Source organism: Hyalella azteca, unplaced genomic scaffold (genome assembly GCF_000764305.2).
Source record: "Hyalella azteca isolate HAZT.00-mixed unplaced genomic scaffold, Hazt_2.0.2 contig13779, whole genome shotgun sequence".
Taxonomy (NCBI): domain Eukaryota; kingdom Metazoa; phylum Arthropoda; class Malacostraca; order Amphipoda; family Hyalellidae; genus Hyalella; species Hyalella azteca.
The window spans coordinates 10,000-32,653 of record NW_025943688.1 but is presented as its reverse complement, the minus strand read 5'-3'; the positions used below and the strand labels follow the sequence as shown (position 1 = coordinate 32,653).

Sequence of the window (22,654 nt, the reverse complement as noted above, 5' to 3'; positions counted from 1 at the left end):
AGATGCGTTCATGATATACCGTGCGCGGAAATTGAAATTATCACCATTACGCTCAGGTGAAATTTGTGTAGAATTACACTTAATTGCGTAATCTGAACAGTCGACCACATCAAGTTTTATATAATCTTAAACGAAACCTCGCATCAAATGTATCACTCATTTATTATTTTTCCAGGTTTTTTCCGCTTGAGGTAATTATATAAATATGAATAAGCTGAAATTCACTGAGAAATGTAAATCTAATTTATATTTTGAAATTCTTCAGGTGGAATTCAAACCAACACTGATTAATTTTTTAATGTAAAGCAACAAGTGTACAACAAAGTTCTGAATTCCCACCAAACATATACTCCCCAATTAAAAATTCCTAATCCCCATAGATACGGCACAAAGGGTGCACCTTTTGAAGAATTGAAGACTCTTTCAGTTTAGAGAGTTACTCCCGGTCAAGGTAAGGAGTCCAGGATGAAAGAGTAAATAATGATTTCAAAAGAGTAAACAAGTTTCAAGAGCTGACGCAATGCAAGCTCACAGCACGTGACTTTTGTGCATGGAGAGCAGTAATATAACGTGAAGGCAAATCAGAATACAAATTTTCACGCGAATAAGGACACAATATTTAGCATCAATCCATGAATTTAATCTACCTGAATGAAGTCTTAAAATCCTGGAAAAATAAGATGCGCTTACAAACTACAAGATGGAGCAAGAGGACTAAAGACGTATTAGTCCTTTAATAAAAACAGTCCACATGCGACCCAAAATACAGTGTCATTTTTGAGGCAGGCGTCAATTAAAAATTAAATAAAAACTATTTACTTATACAAACAAACCCTAGTGTTGTTATAGAACACCAGATAATTTAAACAATGATATGATTTACTCACCAATCACACATAGCTAAAATATACTCTTGCAAGATGCAGTGGACTTCAGTATAAAAATATATTATAGAAGCTCTATATACCAGTAGACACCATGGTTACCTCAACATTTACTTTCATCCCACGAACATTGTAACAATACAATAATTGCTAAAGTTTAATGTTTTTTGGTTAGAAAGTTACACGGAAGATGAAGTTTCCAGGAGAACACAAATCAAAACTATTCACTAAATAAATTTCCAAACTATTTTAATAAATGAAGTCTGGATGTTTGAAATTTTTTGCGATGAGTTTTTTTCTGGTTATGTTTCTGGTTGGATAATTGCCGGGACAAATAAATTAAAAAATTTTCTCACTACCTGGCCTGTTAAAGATGAATGAAAGCACAAAAATTTAAACTTTACTCTGACGCTACATTAGAAGTAATGCAGGCCCAAATGTAAATCGTGGAAATAATTTTTCGCGTACAACAGAAATAGAAGTTTGGTTATACAATGGCAAATATCTCAATACCCCACTAAGATTGACATTAAAACTCCTCGTCGGAAAATTCCAAACATTACATAGAATAAAAAAATCAAGTACCGTACTTTTCAAAAGTTTAACAGTGTTTCATCAGAAAGATATCAATCAAAACAATATATAAATAAGCTCAGTTGCCACAAAATTTTATTGCACCACGAAGCAGGAACAAGATGCCTCTATTGAAAAATAACGTGTCTTAAAGTTTAGCCTTGATACTCTGAGCATCCTTGAGGAAGTCGGGCAGTTTCATGGCGAGGCCCATATTTCCTTTGATCTTCAAGAGTCCCATGAAGAAAGCCTTCTGAGCGTTCAGCTTCCCGTGCAGCAGCTTCAGGAGGTCAGAGTCGGCCATGGTGATGGTCACGTCACTTGTGCCTGTCAAAACAGATTGTTCGCGGCATACATTCTTATACGACTGTGTCTCTCCACACATACATTTTTACACGAGTGTCTCTCTCCACACACACATTTCTACACGAGTGTCTCTCTCCACACATACATTTTTACACGAGTGTCTCTCTTCACACATACACTTTTACCAAAGTGTCTCTCTCCACACATACATTTTTACACGAGTGTCTCTCTCCACACATACATTTTTACACGAGTGTCTCGCTCCACACATACATTCTTACATAAGTGTCTCTCTCCACACATTCACTCGTCAGGACACTGCAGTTTGAGCTAGGATATAGCATTGTCATTTAATTTTTTTCTTCACCCGCCAATGACACCATAACTCCCCCACACACAAAGCAATTCCCTCACACTACCACATCTTCACTGACACCATAACTCCCCACACTACCATTCCCCACACATAAAACAATTCCCTCATACTACCACATCTTCACTTATATCATAACTCACTCGCATTGCCATTTATTCACGTAACAACGATCTCTAGGCTCCTACTAACCCACTCATAACACAATCAATATGAATTCTTATTGAATTTGTTTGTACTTAATTAGGTCTTTATTATAATATTTTTATCCTTGTTAATGACTACTAGTTAAAGAATAAGCATGTTACCATTGTCTGCATCAAACGGTTTAATAATCTCCATTGAAACAACTAAATGCTCTAACTTAGCAAAATGTCACAAACTAAATTTAGGAACAAACCTATTTCATTGTAATGAGCAAGATAACCGATTGCTGCATGGAAGTAACATTACCAGGAAAAATCTTCAAATATAAGCAGGAAATATACTTGCTTTAGACTAGGAAATTATTTAAGATTTTATTAGCTTACCTGAACCTCCTCGGGTGACACTTCCAGAGCCATTTTTGACATCAACAATCCAAGTCTCTTCTCCTCCACTAGGTTTTGTGACCACAAATTTAAAGATGCCGTTAGCCTGTAGAATAATCATAAATTACTACGGTATCCAGCACTGACCTACCAATTTATGTCACCTCTTTCAGCTCCTACATTGATTGCGTATGTCACACCTGCAGTTCTATGCAATGCCTTCAGCACTGACAAGTCAGTCACCACCCAGCCTTTCGAGCAACACCTTTGCTGGCTGGAGCTAGAGCCTTGCTTAGTCATTTTGTTTTGTCACGTGTCCATAACATAATTAAGTATTCACTAGCGCTTCAATGTGTCTTTCAGTCCACCTTGACTGTCTATGAGCACTTCAACAAACTCTGTCCCCAGGAACTAATATGGTAATTTGCCAAATGCAAGACAATTTGACAATGACAGACCAAGGCAATATAGCTTCCATGTAAATATGCCATGATCTAGGGGGAGTTACATTTTAGCTTGTGGTTATTCCAGAGTGTTATAAAAAATCTGACTACAGATTGAGCATGAATTTCAAGTCAAAAAGAGGTACCAGAGAGAGTAAAGAATACACATAAGATGAAAAGTTGACTAAAATAATAATATTTAACAGTCATTGGTTACTTAACACGTTGACTACGTATTGGTACATATGCGTACCATGAAATGTATTTCTCCAGGAGGTAGTGGTACATAATTCAGGTTGCCTAAAATCGGCCAAATCCGAGAACAAAAAAGGCCGATAATTCAATGTATACTACTTTATTTGTAGGTTCCACTATAAAAATTCCATTTATTTTCTTTTTCAGTATTTAAAATTTAATTAGGAAGTACCCCTATCATAAATTTTAGCCAGCCAACGCAATTAAGAAAACTATATCACGGAATTTGTCCGGAAAAAATGACCGTCTGGCAACCCTGCATAAAAAAAGTACAAAAAATGAAATAATTGTACAAGATGAAGCAATTGTAGTCAACGTGTTAATATGACTGACCTTTTTCACAAGATTCTTGCCATCGCGCTCCAGCGCTGCTCGCATCACCTCAAACACCTCCTCCACAGCTTTGAAGTCCTCATTGTCACTGAAAAAAAAAAACATTATTATAAAATAAATTTTTATACAAATTTACACAATACTCAAGTTCTATAATAAAACAAGGTTTTCTATATTGTGAAAGAGCACGAACAAGACAAGTGGACCCAGAGAATCGGCTGCCATCCTTGCTTAAGCAGCCAAGTCTTTCAGTGACAAAGGCATATGAGGCAACTGCAGGTTGAATGCAATAATGTTGAATACTTGTTAGTTTCCAGTTTGTAGAAAATTGACTTTTATACCATTTTTAATGTGTCTTCATGAGTTTTTCATTACTGTTAGTGAAAACTAGTGAAATAAATAATTTTGAAACATGATGTTAAAAAAAATATTGCAAACATTGACATGAAATTGTTTGAAGGCTCACTTTAGAGCACCCATGCTGCTGTATCTGGTAAGTGTGGTCACTAAGGCAGCCTTGGCTATACTTACAATGAGGTTCTTATCTCTACAATCTCCTGGCATGCAAGTAGAGGCCAAGCCGTGATAATGCAATCATATCTACAGATGCTCCTCGCATCACATTGAAAAGCAGATACATTTGAGATAATTGCTCTTTCACATTTTTACAACAATAATCAATAAATTGAAGAATTTAAATTTTCCTATAGTGATAAGGTTGTTAAAATTCATGCAATATTCCTCTTAACTAGGAATCTTTAACTGTGGTAAATTGGTCAGAAACTAATGATAAATCATGACTGTTATGTAGAACTTGAGATTTGTATCAACATTATGCACTAAACAAGACAAATTGAACAAGGTATTTTAAATGCTCAATTTTTAATTAATATTGTGACAATTTCTTGAACAAATATTTCAAATTTTCAGATATTTACCTAGATTCTCCATCAAACTGTGGCATTTTGTAAAGAGAAACAACCACAGCTCCACCAAGTCCAAGGTTATGCTGCAGAGCTACTTTCACGTTTTCAACTTGGCGCTTGTCTGCTTCACCACGCAGCTGCCAGCACAGTTCACAACACTGTGCTATCCCTGTTTAGGAAACAAATGAGATACAAATAAATTTCGTAGGTACAAAAGAACTCGAAATGAATTTCACAGGTTTTACAACAAACCTACATTAACTTGAACATAAAAGGAAATTTTAAATGGTTCAGACCACATTTTATAAAAAGATTGTTGCTCCAGTCTAATGCTGAAATTTTTTTAACAATTAAACTAATGTTCTAAAAATTCTCAGGTCTGAAACTGGAAGCTCAAGCTTGAGAATATCTATTGGTCTGTGTGACAAGAGTTCTAAATATGAAAATGAATAACACCAGGGAGCAATATGGTGGTGGCACAAGTAGATTACACTCCAACCTTCATGCTCAGCTACTCTATAATAAAATCCACACATCATACCAACATATACTTATGGGTACAACAGTATTCATAAAAATGTTAAAACATTGCATGTGGACAGGAAGATTAAATTTATACCTAAAAAAGAATAAATCTTAGAATGGCAGAACTTAAAAATTTTTTTTTGTAAGTTTTGAATTGATTATCTTGCTGGTTTGGTTACTGTATTAAATAATGTGGTAATTGTTAATTTGCTTTGCCTTTAAATTATTTCTAGTGCCAGTTAGGGTGGAAACAACTGGAAGGAACAAATGCTAAAGGAGCTAATAAAAAAAATGAACAATAAAATAGATAACAGTTTAGACAAATAAAAAAGCTTACTATACTTTGTATCAACATTAACAAAATAAATGAGTTCTATCTTTAATTACATGATAATCAGGAAAGAAAAATCTATTGTTACCTTTGAACTCCATTGAATTTGATAGGTTTCATGTCAAGATAATGAGAGAACAATAGGCTTAATGTCAGGAGTACAAATTGGAAAGCCAGCTGGCTCAGGGAGTATATACATGAGAAATTTGATGACTTTTGACCAAGCCATAAATATATTCAAGAAATTGGCTAGTAAATAAAAAAGAGGAGTTCAAAACTAATAATTCTATGAGAAATTTTGGAAAGCTTCAGTTTGAACCAGTGACACAGTCATTTATAATACATCCTTAGAGCATTTGGGACTTTTAGAGTGCCAGTTTCTGGTCAGAATCGGAAAGGAGGCCGGGCTGTTAAGCTCAGCAGAATTTACAGCAGTGAGTTGTGAGTTTGAGACCACAACAAGCTGTTAATGTTCTGCGATGTTAAGAATTGCTAATAAGCCTATGGCCTAATAACTGCTGAAACCGTTATTATTATTATTATTATTATTATTATTGGTGGTGGCATTATTTGTGAGGAGTAAAATGAGATGAAATAAAGCAGCTCCAAAGTGACAAATTTTTCCACATTTGGAATCTCATGGCCCAAACATACACTTGTGTCAACAACTACATTTGAGGTAATTCATCTAAGGGAAATCTTGCGGTTCCAATAATAGTGGGGTAGCTCAAGTTATGGCTCCATTGAGTCCATGCCGTGACGAGTCTAGAATGGAAATAAAAGTGGCATTTAATGATAAATGCATTGGCAAAATCTTCTGAAGACATAAATTTGAATGCAAATTTATTGCTCATAGATCTTCAGATAATTGCTTACTAGTTGTTTTCTATATCTTGTTTTGCTTGCAACTTCGTAAGTAGGTTTTTTCCACACCTTGACCAGAACTGGAAAAGTCTTAATTTTTTCCTGAAATATCACAGCTCTAATATTGCATAATTTCAATAGGTACAAAATCTTTAGGCTCTAATGTCATGTATTTTTGTTTGATTGAAAAATTCATGTTTTGCATCTCGCAAACATGGTGTTCCATAAAATTTTCAACTTCCGCAATCTGCAGTACTTCAACACTTATACTGTAAAATGGGGTAACTTTGACCACTTTTTTTTCAAAATGATGCAATTTTTTTACTAGATAAGTTAAACTTAAATTGAAACGTGCAAAATACAGGTCTATACTCTAGCTTTACTCACCATAAATTGCTGGCTCCTGCCTCTCATAGTCTTTATGTAATTTTAAAAAAAAGTGATGGTCTTTGTTACCCCAGCTCATGGGGTTTCTTTGACCAGGTGGTAGAATCAATTTTATTTTTTGGTAAAATAACTCCAGGTTGTGGTGCATTGTAGTAAAGCTCTTCTAGTTACATATGCAAAAGACAAATTTTAGGAAAGTGTCATGTTTGCAAATGGGGGTGCCGCCCCCCAATGAGCGAAATATGACCACCTAATGGCAGCCGTGACGGGTTAACATTGACCGGTTTGGAAATTAAGTTAAAATTACCATATATAAGACTCTGTAGAGTCAAACATAAAGAAAAAACATTAATAGGTGTATCAAACATAAAATATGTTATATAGGTACCTATGGTAATTTTAACTTAAATTCCAAGCCGGTCAATGTTACCCCATCATGGCTGCCATTAGGTGGTCAAAGTTCCCCCATTGGGGGGCGGCGCCACTATGACACATTCCTAAAATCTGTCTTTTGCATATGTAACTAGAAGAGTTCTACTACAATGCATCAAAACCTGGAGTTATTTTACCAAAAAAAAAAATTGGAGGGGGTACTCCAACAGGCTTCAAATAATAGCTCTTTTTTGTGGGTCACATTATTAATTTTTTGACCCACTAGATATGCAAACTTTTTAAATCTTTCTATTGTGTTATGTAGCCTCAGTACCGTAAAATGGGGTAACTTAGACCACTTTTGTTTTTATAAATGATGCCATTTTTTTTACTAGCTAAATTCAACTTGAATTGAAACATGCAAAATACAGGTCTATACTCTAGCTTCACTCACCATAAATTGCTGACTCCTGCCTCTCATAGTCTTTATGTAATTTCAAAAAAAGTGATGGTCTTTGTTACCCCAGCTCTTGGGGTAACTTAGACCGGGTGGTAAAATCAATTATATTTTTTGGTAAAGTAACTCCAGGTTTTGGTGCATTGTAGTAGAACTCTTCTAGTTACATATGCAAATGACAAACTTGAGGAAAGTGTCATAGTTTGCAAATGGGAGGCGCCGCCCCATTATGAGGGAAATGTGACTACCTAATGGCAGCCCTGATGGGGTAATATTGACTGGCTTGAAAATTAAGTTGAAATTACAATATATAAGACTCTGTAGAGTCTGAAACATAAATAAAGAACTTAAATAGGCTGTCAAACATAAAATATGTTATATATGGTAATTTTATATTAACTTCCAAGCCGGTCTGTTACCCTGTCACGGCTGACATTAGGTGGTCTAAGTTACCCCATTGGGGGGCGGCACCCCCCATTTGCAAACTATGACACTTTCCTAAAATTTGTCATTTGCATATGTAACTAGAAGAGTTCTACTACAATGCATCAAAACCTGAAGTTATTTAACCAAAAAATAAAAAAATTGGAGGGGGTACTCTGACAGGCTTTAAATAATAGCTTTTTTTTGTGGGTCACATTTTTAATTTTTTAACCTATTAGATATGCAAACTTTTCAAATCTTTCTATTGTATTATGTAGCCTCAGTATTAGGCCTTTAATGCCCATTGACAAAATTTTTCTATGTCAAATAGTTTTTGAGTTGTGGGGGTTTTTGTTGTTAGGGGCTGCATTTAGGCAAATGAATGATTTATTAAGTGTTTTCAATTAATTCTCTCTTTTTGTCCCCAGTGTTTGAATGTTTGATTGATTCAGAATACTAAAGCCAGTTAAAGTCATTTTTGTGCCAAGTCATCTTCTTCATGGGTTGTTATTGACCAAGGCAGATTTGCTTCTCTGATCTAGTGCCTTTTGCTGACTAACCTGCTGCATTAAATGAACCTGCTTTCTGGCTATGCTGATATCAAGACTGACCTGTTGCTGAACTGCTGATAATGCTTTTCTTGGCTCTTTAAATAGGTGAGTAAGGGGAATACTCTCACCACGCATCTCAGTCCTAAATTTTAATTATTGAATGTTATCAGTAAATGTTTGTACATATAATCAATGATCTCTTAAAGTTGTTTTACAGTTTTGCATTAGGTAGATCAATTTGTTCTTATGTGTTCCTAGTGTACTTATGTGTTTCAACTTCCAAGTGTTATTGTTGGATAGGTTTTATGTGTTCTTGTTCCTGCACTTTTGCAGAGCGGCCAATGTGGGGCATATTCTGGGCCAATTTGGGGCGCATTCCGGCAAGTTCTGAGCTAGTTTGATGCCAGTTCTGGACGAGTGACAGGCAAGCTTCGGGCCCACTGAGCCACACTGCAGTCGATTCTTGGGCTGCTCTTGAGCTACTCGAGCTGACACTAGAGGCCAGCGTGGATGCCTCTTTAAGTCCTGTCCAGCAACTCATGTCAGAGCTGCCCTAACGTGCCAGTTGAGTCTACCCCACTGCTACTCACAAGTAAGACCACCGCCGTCTTGTTTCTTTGGTGCGGACGCCACTTGATGGACCAGGCCTGACCCAGGACCCGTTTTGAGCCCTTGATTCCTTGGTTTCATTATTCTTGATTTGATTTATGCTACTGATCATTATTCTGGCCCAGTTTAGTTTATTTACCATGTATTATTATTTATTCTTTACTGTTCAAACCAGTTTGGGCTGCTGGCTATTTATGTTCACATGCTAGGTTCACCCCATCACTCATAGCCCTGGGCTGTCTCATTACTAACCAACTAATTTTGCACCTTTCACCTTCATGTACCACTGATTATATTTAATACATGTTGCTTGGTTCTTCCTCCGTTTTTTTCCCTGAGTTTGTTTTGCTTGGCTTCACGTGCTGGTACTATACCGGCCGGACCGTTGACCTTTAGAGGGGCTGACCCCCAACATTGTTAAAAAAAACGAAAAGTGGTCTAAGTTACCCCGTCGGTCTAAGTTACCCCATTTTACGGTATTAGGCCTTTGATGGCCATTGACAAAATTTTTCTATGTCAAATCATTTTTGAGTTTTTGGGGTTTTTGTTAAACAAACGAAAAGTGGTCAAAGTTACCCCGCCGGTCAAAGTAACCCCATTTACGGTACCAAAATATCCTGCAGAATAAAATAACAACAAGTCAACCCAAAACATCTCCTTGGAGATTGCAGAGCTGCAGTCACATCAAAGCGGTCAGACTGCATATCACATTCTCAGTTGCTACTCAAGTGAAGACAAATGTTAGTGTTGCTAAATGCTGTTTGAATGTTTATATGGTAAACTTTGAGATTTGGGATAACACGTGCACGGACTTTGTAAATAAGCTTTGTAAATGGCTTTTTATGGCCAATATAGGATAGGGAATTCATGGCTTGAAGAAATGGAAGTACGGCTTGCAAATCCATATAGGATAAACGCACCATATTCCGACATCGTGGGTAATTCCGATACGTACTTCTCAACTTTTTCCTTTATATTAAGCTTTGTCTTAGTTCCACGCATGCATAGATGGTCAAAATAGTGATGTCAACACTAGGTATGGCGGGAAAATGTTAAGATCCTCAGAGCAAAAGTCCACGTCACCCAGTGAGAACATCGAAATACGTGTCAAAGTTGATAGTGAACCTTGCTCTACCAAATAGTGATAAATTGTTTGTGTAGAAAGAATATTATGGTTTGAGACTCTTTATATAAGTCTGTGAATATATTAGGAATTTTTTAAGTATACTTGCATTTGCTGATTTTAAGTGGTAAATAAATTAATAGATGATTAAGTTAAGAGATGGTTTTACACATAAAAACCAATTCCGACACAGCTCAGAATTAGACACACACAGTTTGTTCCAAGGATACAAGCTGTGTCATATTCCGATACAGCTCAAACACGGCGTCGGAATTCTAACACAGGGCGTCGGAATTATGAATTATGGTTTTGAAGCGGTCAGAAATAGTCTCAAAATATGCTAAATTTAGTCACACACAGTGTCGGAATTCAGCAATTTTGTAGATTTGAATTCTAAAGGCTTTTAAATGAATATGCCAACAGTTTGTGACATTTCACCATTGCTGGCACAGTGGTGCATAGCAGTGTGGAATTCTGTATAGGTAATATATTTTCATGTCAATATAAGAAAACGTATCAAAATACCAACCCTACCACCGCGTTACACCACCTTCCACTGCAATGAAAATTGATGAACTGAGCACATTTGAAACGGCTGTACTTCCTAAATAAGTTAGTAGGTACCTATTTAATTCAGTTGCAAGCTGGCCCACGTGATATATAGTTCTGTTTGTCTGAACTCTGAATTGCGTGTTTAGTGTGCATGATGTTTAGTGTGCGTGTGTGTGAAACTCTGCTTTGCAGCGTAGTTATAATTACTTAATGAAGTTTAGTTCATTGCGGTAGACAAATTTTCAACTAACTAATACTTTTTATAAGTCTAATTTTAATTGTTGAGTGATAGATGCAGGTTTACAACTTCCAAGTGATTAGGTACTTTATAGAAACTGAGCAAGTTAGCATGCGTGTTTTAAGCCTTTAAGAAGTTCATTTTTTGCCTCAAATAACAATGTTGGATAGAAGAAGTGGTCTTGGACTCTTGGTGGATTGAAATAATATATGAACCTCCGAAATTAGAATTCCATCCTGGACTGCAGAGTGTGGTGTTTTGAGAGTGATGTAAAGTAATCAGAACTCAAGTTGCGCATACGGTGATGATTGGCGGTGATCTTTTTATAGCCATTCATTTCTTGCTAGGTACATCCCTAAAGTGTCGGAATATGGTGTGTTTACCCTAAGTTCCTAACCAATAACCATAGCTCTAGACAGAACTTTTAGAAGCCACCCATGAATTGGACAAAATGCCTATGAATCTAACCAATTTCAGCCATTCCTATAGCATTTGTTCAATTTCTTTAGTAAAAAATTGAAAATGCATTTTTACCCATGATTCTGAAAAATCACCTGTTAAGTGATTGTTTTTACCTGCAATTCTAGATAACTTCTTCCCAATATTCCAAATTAGGGCTACCGGTACCTACAAAAAGTTCATAAAATTTAGGTAGGTACTTATAACTTTGGCAGACATTGATTACAATTTATATATATGAGTTTTGACTTTTGAGTTATGACTAATGAGACATACAAAATATACAAAAGGAACAAGACTATTCTCCAGACTATCATTAATAGCATAATTCATTAACATCATTCCTACTGCTTTTACTGGATAGTACCTAGTGGTAGTAACACCAAACACAGTACAATCAAAATAATTCATTTGGACGGTTCACGGTTGGCCCTACTCTTAGAGCTTTTCAGAGCATGAGTATACACTTTGACTATGACTAAATTGACTAGGCTAGGTATGTAATGTAGAATTGTACCTAGCTGCTAAGCTGCCCAATAATGATGTGATGACTGCTGAGACAGAGCGCGAAATGCGAATGGTGAATAACTTAACTTACTTAGCTAGCCTGTCTGCCTATATATTATAAATAAGTGATAATTTTTTGCTAATTTATTAAAAGATTCAAACCTAGAATGTTATGAGCACTTATTCATGGACAGATTCGTACACGCTTCAACTGATTACCTTAATTACCTTAACCTTGTGTTTGTGTGAGAGTTCGAGTGTTCGACGAAATTCCAAGGCCGTCGAGAGTATTGAGCATTCCATGCATTGAAAGCAAGTACCTAAATAGTCCGCACTTACAGAATTTCAAATACATTATATTCATAGCGATTTCAAGTTTGTTAATTCTAAAGTGACCCTTAGTCGATGAAAGCCGATAATTATTCAATAACGAGAAGAAAGAATGATCAGGGAATACCGAAGGACACGATACTAAAGGTGCCTGTACACAGGGATAGTACTAGCCGCTAGTTCATCCGCCGCTTGAACTATCCACGCTACTATCCTCGTGTATAGGGGGGTTCAGTCGCTTCAGAGGCATGCGCCGGCAAGTGCCCGAGACGCGACTGAGAGGGACAACGATGTGTTGATTTCTGCGCTGGAGAAGTAACTAGTCTGCTAGTAGCTGCGGCACCTCTCTCCTCGTGTTACTTGCCGGATAGTCACCAAGCGACCGACAGGTCCGACACTAGCCAGATTTACTAGCCGTCTGCACTATCTCCGTGTGCAAGCACTACTAAGTCTCATGTCTCTTGGTAAACTTGGCTAGCATATGGGGCAATCCATAGCTATCATATGTAATTATTACAATAAAGCTAACTTAAAACCACTATCTTAGTTGGTGACAAGTTTTACGTATGGTATATATTCGATCACCAGGACAAAGGACATTTTCTTTTAATATAACTAATACAATTCATTCGCAATGATAAAAAAACATGTACACTCACGTTTCAACAGGATCCCTCAAAGGTCAAAAGCTACATTTATGACTTTCGTTATTCATTCCTGTGTAGCTATTGTAGCAGTGTTGATCGAACGCCACCCTTGTTTATCCCAGATACCAGCATCAAGTCATTTTTCCGTCTAGCGCGCCGCTCCCCATAACCCACAAGATTGTGCTCCTAACCAGATCCTTTTTATTTGCGACGTCCCTTGTTCATTGGATACAGACAAGGGAGTACATGTTTGGGCCTGCACGATTGAACTGCAGACTCGGGTAAGATAGAAAAAACTAGAGTAGAAACGACGATAAAAAAGCATGAAAGAAAAAAAATTACGAAGTGAAGAATGGATGAAAGAACGGCGCTCGAATGACGAAACAGGGGACTGATTCTCAAACATTACGACTATCGTAAATACTCGATCGTTGACGTATGTAAAGGAAGTTTACGAATTTACGATTAACTGGTTTTGCTTTAATTTGCGATGGTGCTCTTAATTTTACAATAACATGATTGCCATAAAGAATCCATTGGCCCAGAGGCCACTTTCACTTTCTATATCGGACCCGACTCCATCAGCAATTCAGCATGGATGCAGAAAAGAGGTTTCCAGCAGATATTTACAGTGAGTACGTTTTTGTTTGAGCTAATTGTTACGGGTATGGAGGGCAAAAGTTTGATAGGATGTTTTCTGAAGTGGCGACTTCGTCAGAAGCCTCAGCGCAGGTCTCGAACCCTTGCCTCCCAGACTCAAACCGGAGCCTTTCACCACTACACCAAATCAGCATCAAACAGGAGAGAGATGCAACTTACAGTTGAATTGCGCAACCCTTTTTGAAAAGTATGACATAATTATCAATTAATGTATACTATCAAATCATTGCCAAGTTCATCACACAACAAATAACCATCAAAGCGTTCAATAACCATCATAGCGTTCTGAATGGTAATTGTCATTGAAACTGAAATATAATAACGTAAAATAGAGCCGCTTATTCTGGAATTTCTTTGGCCAGGCCGCCCCTGTAACCAGAGAATATTTTTCAGGGAGATATACTGAATGAAATCCATGGAGATTTTATAGATAGAAAAACCTGAAATAACATTCTCATGATCTCATCTTGTGAAGATGACATCCGTGACAGTGGCTTTTGTTTGCTTAGGTGCATCATCTAGAATTCTCTACACGCGCCGCATGCGCAGATGACTCAATCTCTAATAACGCACAGATCGTATCTGGATAAGCTTGTATTGCCAGCCAACTTTCTGCTGATGCAATAGTTCACACGGTTCGATCTTAGCTACTTGTGATAATAATAATGTTGAAGAGAAACTAAAATATTCTAATAGAAAGCTTGGATTTTGTTCCCATACTACACATAGAAATATCGTGGATAGCAGACCAGAGTACTGTGCTTTATTTAAGAAAGCTGCAGTCCACATCCTATGTGGGGTATCTGGGAACGACTGGCGTCTTTCTCTTCACCAAAGTAGCTCAAAAGCCATCAAAGATATCTATCTTACATCGTAGAATTAATATACCTAGTATATTTACCTACTCTTTGAATTTGAATATTTCATACCATCAATTTATACTGCTTCGATACAAGAATGATATTGAATAAAGGCTTTCGTAAGTGAGATCTTATTGGGAAGTAGAAAAGCTTGGATGAAAAAGATTATTGATTTTTTTATTGAATAACCTTTTAAATTAAAAAGAAAACGCAAATCATACGTATATAATTCAAACAACTTATCTCTTTTATTGCCACCATACATAAGACATTGAATGGAATATTGAAGGAGCCTGGAATTATTCATCATGAAAATGCATGGTTTATATTTTATTGATAAATTCTGTGACATACCGTACATACAATAATTTCGCAATAGCAAAATACATCGTTAAAAACTGAAAAAAGATGTGCTACTGTCAAATCATACTAAATTAAATTTTGATGTTGACGAATTTGGCATTTCCATATTGTTTCCAAATAAAATGCACTCATAAAAATCAATAAGTCTAGTTGTCCAAAAAGTTGTACGTTTTACCCGTAGCACTGATCCGCCCTCTTTCCGGGCAAAACTGTGTCAGGATGACCCACTCACGCATAATTAATCCATCGCTATCTCATTTTTGCATTACTCACCCGTGGCGCCGAGCGGATGGCCTTTAGAGATGAGGCCACCGGACGGGTTGACCACCACGCGCCCCCCGTACGTGTTGTCGCCTGCGTCTATGAAGCGACCTGCCTCGCCTTCACCGCACAAACCTGCACCATGATTAACATGATTATTCGATAAACATGAGTAAAAATTACATATTTAGATCAATTGATACTTGCTAGAAATTATAGGACACACTGTGTATTCAGCACATGACGAGATGGAAAAAATACGAGTGATTGCGAGCAATGAATTACATAACAATGAAAGTAATCACGGTGAAACAACAGGAAAGTGCGTACGAAAAACTAACACTGCATTTCTTCTAACAAATAATAAGAGACCATTGAGAAAGATATTAGCAGTATGCGCGATGGGTCCGGTGAATTTCTAGCGCCCCCCACAGACATACGCCACTTTCTTGAAATTTAGTACGCTGCAATTTAAAAGATAAAGGTTAAAGACAAATGTGTATTTCACAAATAGAACCCCATTTAGTGAACCAGTATGTTTTTCAGTTGTTTTAACTGTTTCAGCACTAGAAGCCAAGGACGTCGCGGGCAAATTTTCGGCTGGACTCGTGGCCGGTCGCATGACCAATCTCCAAATTCAATTATCAAGGAAATATCTCCCAAACATATGAACGCAGCACTATGAAACTTGGAACACGTATTCATCAGAACCTAACGGTGATGTTTAGCTCGTATATTTTTTTAAATTTCACCTTCATTCGTGAGTTGCGCGTATATTGCGAAACAGGCCGAAATTCGCATTGATCAAAGAATTTCTTCCAAACTATTGAACAGATTTGAACGAAATTTTGAATATACATTCCTAACTACCAAGCGGTGATTTTTTAACTTAAAATTTTTTTTTAGATTTTACCTTCGTTTGCGAGTTTTTTTTTTTCATTTCACCGTCATTCATGATTTCACACTTCCTTATATTCGGCCCGTATCGCCGGGTAATCAGTCGCTTAAATTCGCGGCGATCAAGAAATTTCTTCTAAACTACAGAACAGATTTCAACGAAACTTTGTATATAAATACATGACCTCGCAACGGTGATGTTTAGCTCGTGACAATTTTTCCATTTTGCTTTCGTTTGCGAGTTATACAGATATAGTAGGAACGACCATCTTTTATACCGGTCGATCGATGGCTTCTATAAATCAGAATCAGTATACGTATAGCTGTATAACTCGCAAACGAAGGCAAAGAGAAAAAATTGTAAACATCACCGTTGCTGAGGTTAGGTATTTAAATACTAAGTTTCGTTCAAATCTGTTCAGTAGTTTGGAAAAAATTTCTTGATTACTGCGAATTTAAGCACGAATTGTTGTTTAAAAACACGAATGAAGGTGAAATAAAAAAAAACTCGCGAACGAAGGCACAATCGAAAAAATTTTCACGAGCTAAACATTACCTTTTGGTAGTTAGGATTGTAAATTCAAAATTTCGTTCGAATCTGTTCAGCAGTTTGGAAGAAATTACGTGATCACTGTGAATTTCGGCCCGTATTGCCATTTAACTATGGCAAAAACAAACGATGGCAAAATTCAAAAAATTTGTCCTAGACGTAAACCCAGGAGAGCTAGGTTAAAAAAAAAACGAAAAACACCATCGCTGGGAGTCATGTGCTGCACGTGTTGTGTACAAATTGTCTAACAAACGTTCGTTCGAACTTCTGACATGGACTTCGGACTACCGCCCCCCTACCGCCCTCTTCTTCCCTATCGCCCCCCAAAACCTTTCCACCGCCCCTAGGGGGGTTATATCGCCCACTTTGGGAACCACTGATCTAGAGGATTCCTAGTTACATCTTCTTCCCAGACTTGTCTCCTTTTGCCAACTCCTCTCCTCTCTTCTTGCTACCACCTTTTCACATGCGCTTTCCTTCTGCTGGCGCAAATGGCCTACCAACTAAACAAGAACTGAATGAGAACGTGTCTTGGTCAAACTTGAATCAGATAACAACTTGCTCATGTGAAGTATATCACCAAATCACACCACCTAACCTTAATGTTTATTGCACCACAGAAATGTGATTGGAGCGCGCAATAGCCTAGCTGAGGGACATAACAGTTCTTCCGAAATGCAAAAATATAAGAGTTGATATTCAATAATTAGAAGAAAAAAAGTCAGAATCACACGTAGGATGTATAAATTGAAACGCGCGTATCGCAATCGTCGATGACACTATTAGCCACCAACCTAGGGCCTCGTAAGTGATGAGCTCATTAGCGCTGAAGCAGTCGTGCAGCTCCACCACTTGGACGTCCTGGGGACCAACACCGCTCTTGCTGTAGAGCCTTTGTGCCGCCGATTTGGTCATGTCGTATCCCACCTGTACACAATGGGACACATTCAGGGGGATCGTTACAGCTTTAATTTCCTCAAAACCATTAAAAACAAGGATTCAACGTCTCCAATTTCAAAGAAAGATTTCAATTTTCGCTATTATTCAAACAGTTTGAAAATATTTCTCATCATCTGAAAACTTGATACAGCATCATTAATAAAAATGCTAAGTAGAGACGCTTTTTGACAGACAAAAAAAATAGAAGTTTTTTTCTGAATGATCAAGGCCACCGGACAATGACTATAATAACCTAGATCAATAAGATACTTACGAGAATAACTCATGAATAACATGATATTTTTGGCACGCACCAATCACAGAATACTTCTTACACTTTACTTATAGATAACATGCTAGTATACACCTACTTTAACCAAGAATGTTTTATTCATTTTATTTTATTTTATTCGCTAATAATACTGCATTGTTGTCCTCATAAATTATAACTTTCGAATACAGTATTAATTAAATTCCTAGTGAGTTTTTACAAATTTTGTTTTTGACTGCCTCAACCTTTTTCGAATCTTAATACAAAAGTAAAATAATAAATTATAGTTTCGTAACCAAATAACAACAAAGCAAGTGAGATACTTATGATAACAAGACTTGACTCTAATTTCTGACCAGTCTCATTATGTCGCCTTCAAACGTAGAAGGAAGGTCTGTGCTCATCTCCATGCCGATGATCTCGACAGCTCGGTCCTGCAGCTTGTGTTGCTTCACAAATTCTTCTGAGGCCAGAACAGCGGCCGCGCCTCCGTCGCTGGTGGGACAACACTGAAGCTTGCTCAGCGGGTCAAACACTTTAGCAGAACCTTCTATCTCCTCCAGGCTGTACTCAGTTTGGAACTGAGAGTAACTGTGAGATAAAGTGGGGCAAATTGAGAAATATTTTGGTAGTTATGAATTTGTTGATTTAAACAACATTAATGTATTATTAAAGATGGTATTCAACAGTTTATGATACACAGAAATTTACATTTAACTCGATTTTCTGCAGAATGCTTCAGAAATATTGAGTTAAGCAATACGGTAAGCGATGAAAAGGCAAACAGCACCTCTCAAAGATAATTACGAGTGACGTGCAATGCTCACGGGTTATTAACGCTGTGCTTATGGTTCTTGAATGCAATTTTTGCCAAGTGTTGAGGCGAGGTGCCATAACGCTTCATGTGCTCCTTGGCAGCGTTTCCGAAGAGCTGGGCTGCCATGGGGGCACCCTCTAGACCACATGACTCGGCCATCCGCATGACGTGGCGCTCCAAGGGGTTGACGCGATCTTCAAACTTGTCACAAAAGATACGGTGCACATTAATCATTAACAGAATTATTATTCTACCGGCCGGATGAACAAACTAATATCAAGGCATTAAAACAACGACCCCCAGTTTGGAAAAATTCATAAAAACGAGAAAATTAAGAAGTACAAACTCTCATCATAAATATTTTTTCTTGATGACCTAATTTTTCACACACTAAGTGTGGTTTGCTAACGAACCTAGACTTTCAAACTCATTTGCCATTATTCTCTTGCACCCCTTCCTCAACTTTTTATTACATGTACCAATAAAGATAACTCACAACACTCGAGAGGGAACCACGCTGCATTTTCTCAAAGCCAAGCGCCAGGACACACTGAGCCATGCCTCCCTGGATGAGATTTCTGGCCAAGTAGAGAGCAGTGGAGCCAGTGGCGCAGTTGTTGTTGACATTGTAGACAGGCACTCCTGTGAGTCCAATCTCGTACAGAGCTCTTTGTCCAGATGTTGAGTCGCCTAGTGAACAAAATTTCAAAATAATATTTCAAAGAAATAAATTTCAGTTTATTCTTGGAGACATGATATTTCTGACTTGTCCATCTAGAAGAAAATTGGGAGTTGATTTATACAGTTTAGTGATAAACACTTACAAATAAGAGTACCATATATTGAAAAATCTGAAACATCAAATTTATTAACAGTAGGTAAACCCTGTGAATGTATATAATCGTATAACATCACGTCAAATGAAAGAAATATATGAACAGCTAAATTCGAGGATGAATGCGGTCAATATTTTTAGGTTGCTGTCCGATACCAAAATATTAAAGCACCACAATGAAGATTTTATTTTTTTACTAGCTAAATTAAACTTGAATTGAAACGTGCAAAATACAGGTCTATACTCTAGCTTCACTCACCATAAATTGCTGGCTCCTGCCTCTCATAGTCTTTATGTAATTTCAAAAAAAGTGATGGTCTTTGTTACCCCAGCTCTTGGGGTAACTTAGACCGGGTGGTAAAATCAATCTAATGGCAGCCCTGATGAGGTAATATTGACTGGCTTGGAAATTAAGTTAAAATTACAATATATAAGACTCTGTAGAGTCTGAAACATAAAGAAAAAACATAAATAGGCTGTCAAACATAATATATGTTATATATGGTAATTTTATATTAACTTCCAAGCTGGTCTATGTTACCCCGTCAGGGCTGACATTAGGTGGTCTAAGTTACCCCATTTGGGGGCGGCGCCCCCCATTTGCAAACTATGACACTTTCCTAAAATTTGTCATTTGCATATGTAACTAGAAGAGTTCTACTACAATGCATCAAAACCTGGAGTTATTTAACCAAAAAATAAAAAAATTGGAGGGGGTACTCTGACAGGCTTTGAATAATAGTTTTTTTTCGTGGGTCACATTTTTAATTTTTTAACCTATTAGATATGCAAACTTTTTAAATCTTTCAATTGTGTTATGTAGCGTTAGTATTAGGCCTTTAATGCCCATTAACAAAATTTTTCTAAGTCAAATAGTTTTTGAGTTGTGTGGGTTTTTGTTAAAAAAACGAAAAGTGGTCTAAGTTACCCCGCCGGTCTAAGTTACCCCATTTTACGGTACCATATATTTGTAACATTTGCAACCATAGGTACACAATGAATGAAAGTAAAAGAGAGGCCCTAGCCTTTAGAATCAGCTATACATTTTCACAAGGCTTAGCACACAGCTGAATGTTTGGAACATACCATAGACATATCCCACAGCAGCCTGTTCCACAGCTGTGTAGGGTAGTCTGCAGTCAGCCAGAGCTTTGGTGACAGCTTCTCTAGCCATGTCAGGATAGTCGAAGTTCTCTCGACGTCCAGGTTTCTCAAACTGAAAAATGTAAATGTGTTAGCTTGCAAGGTCCAACTACACTATAACAAGTAAGATGTTAATCATTGATGAAACAATGCAAAAAGGAAATTATCCCAGTCCATAAACTATAGATAGATTCGATTTTATTGTAATGGAATTGGGTGTTTGTTGTTCACATTTATATTCACAAAACACAATTTGTTCATCTATGGCAGATTCCCTCTTCCCATATCACAAAATTAGAATGAGTCAGCCTTGATCCCAGTTTCAAATGAGCACACAATAAAGGATACTGTAGTTCAATTCTGGTAATAATTAATAAATAGATAATTAAATATAACAGTAAACTGAACACTTTTTCCGAGGCAGATAAAATATCCTATCATAATTATTACAAAAAACTCACTTTTGTCATCCCAACTCCAACAACAAAAACACGCCTGAGGCTGCTCACAACCTTGGCATTAGCGTGCTGAGCTATGGCAGATGCCATGATTGGTTATTTTTAATGCTTATTGGCAAATAACCTGAAATATAAAGCACTATTATACAAGAGACAAGTGAGAACAAAGAAGTATTTGTGGAATAATCAGGTAGGAATTTGGAATTGCAAATAATAAATTAACAAGTACAAATACAGGTATAAAACTGAATAAAATGACCTGAACCTGGAACTTTCTATTATAACTTTGCTGATTGTTTGTTTTGATGAAGTCATGCAGCTTTTGTTACTTCAAAAATTCTTCTGAGGCTAGAACAGCAGCTGCGCCTCCATCACGGCAGCTGATCAATATTGAAAATAGAAAAAAAACTTGTGAAAGGCTATATTTTTACCCTGTTGAGGTTTGAAATTGAGAGCAGATCAAGATATCTTATTTCCATCTTACAGCACTGAATTTGTATGAGTTTGGGAAAACATTTTAATCACAAATGATTCAAAATTATATTAGCAATAATTAACAATGGTGATATTTGCTATCAGTGTCATGCAATGTACGTAGTACCTATATAAGTATTAAAATTACTTATGTATATAGAAATTACTTATGCAAGTATTAAAATTACTTGTTTCCTCTAATTGCTGATGTGCAGTGTGCATCATCATATGTCAGTAGATCCATGCAATTTCTATACTAGGCTTGCAGAGCATAGAGGCAGAAGTTATAGAATGGGGAACCTACTTGCACATCCCCATCATTCTGCTTTACGAGTTCATGCCAAGCAGTGCAACACCTCTGCATCTGATAGTGATGTTAAATTAATTGAAGCCAGAGTATGGACAGAGAAATGTCCTTTATAATTTATAATTTTATATCAATGATTACTATAATAGGTACTATGCTGCAATATTATTAGAGTTATAGGTACCATGGATTAGATGGTGAAAAAAATAAAGATCCATCTAGAGATTTTCAGGCATCTTTGAAGCCTCCAGTTTTCTACTAGCCTACTAGGTATATGAATTAACTCTAAAAACTAATATAGCTCACAAGTAGCATAAGCTTTATCTAGGTGTGTGCACAAAAAAATATTTTTCCAGTGATTGTTATGAAACTTATAATATAAATATAATATAGAGGTTTCAGCATTTATTAGGCCAGAGACCTGTTGCCAATTCTTAACAATTAACATCACTGAACATTTACAGCTTGTATCAAGTTGTATGTAGTCTTGAACTTGTCATTCACTGCTCCAAATTCTGCCATGCTTAACCACTTGGCCTCCTTGCCAATTTTGACCAGAACTGTCCAGAAACTGGCACACAGAGCTGATATTGAACCGGCGCTTCTGTGCGCCAGCAGCCAATCTTGGTACTCTGAACTATAACCACTGGGCCAGTGCCAGTGTGCCACCCTGCCCAGCGGCCTGCCCATATGGCCAAAAAGAGAAAGATCTAGAAAAATACCATGTATGTATAAGTGAAAAACAAATAAAAATTAAAAAGCTCCACGTTTTTTTTTATTAAATTATGTCCCAAAAATGGAAATTTTTGGCAATTTTTTGG

General features: G+C 36.9%; 1 protein-coding gene across 1 annotated transcript; it reads right to left on the bottom strand.

The window, feature by feature from the left end:
- Positions 1-283: 283 nt before the first annotated feature.
- Positions 284-21,217, bottom strand: LOC108680976 (sterol carrier protein 2). Its single transcript, XM_018169910.2, has 11 exons — positions 21,056-21,217; positions 20,538-20,667; positions 19,113-19,306; positions 18,627-18,817; positions 18,156-18,390; positions 17,384-17,516; positions 15,155-15,277; positions 4,636-4,792; positions 3,698-3,785; positions 2,667-2,772; positions 284-1,784 (listed from the first exon to the last, which is right to left on the bottom strand). The coding sequence occupies exons 1-11, from the start codon at positions 21,140-21,142 to the stop codon at positions 1,606-1,608; spliced, it is 1,623 nt and encodes a 540-aa protein (XP_018025399.1). The 5' UTR covers positions 21,143-21,217; the 3' UTR covers positions 284-1,605.
- Between the last annotated feature and the right edge of the window lie 1,437 nt (positions 21,218-22,654).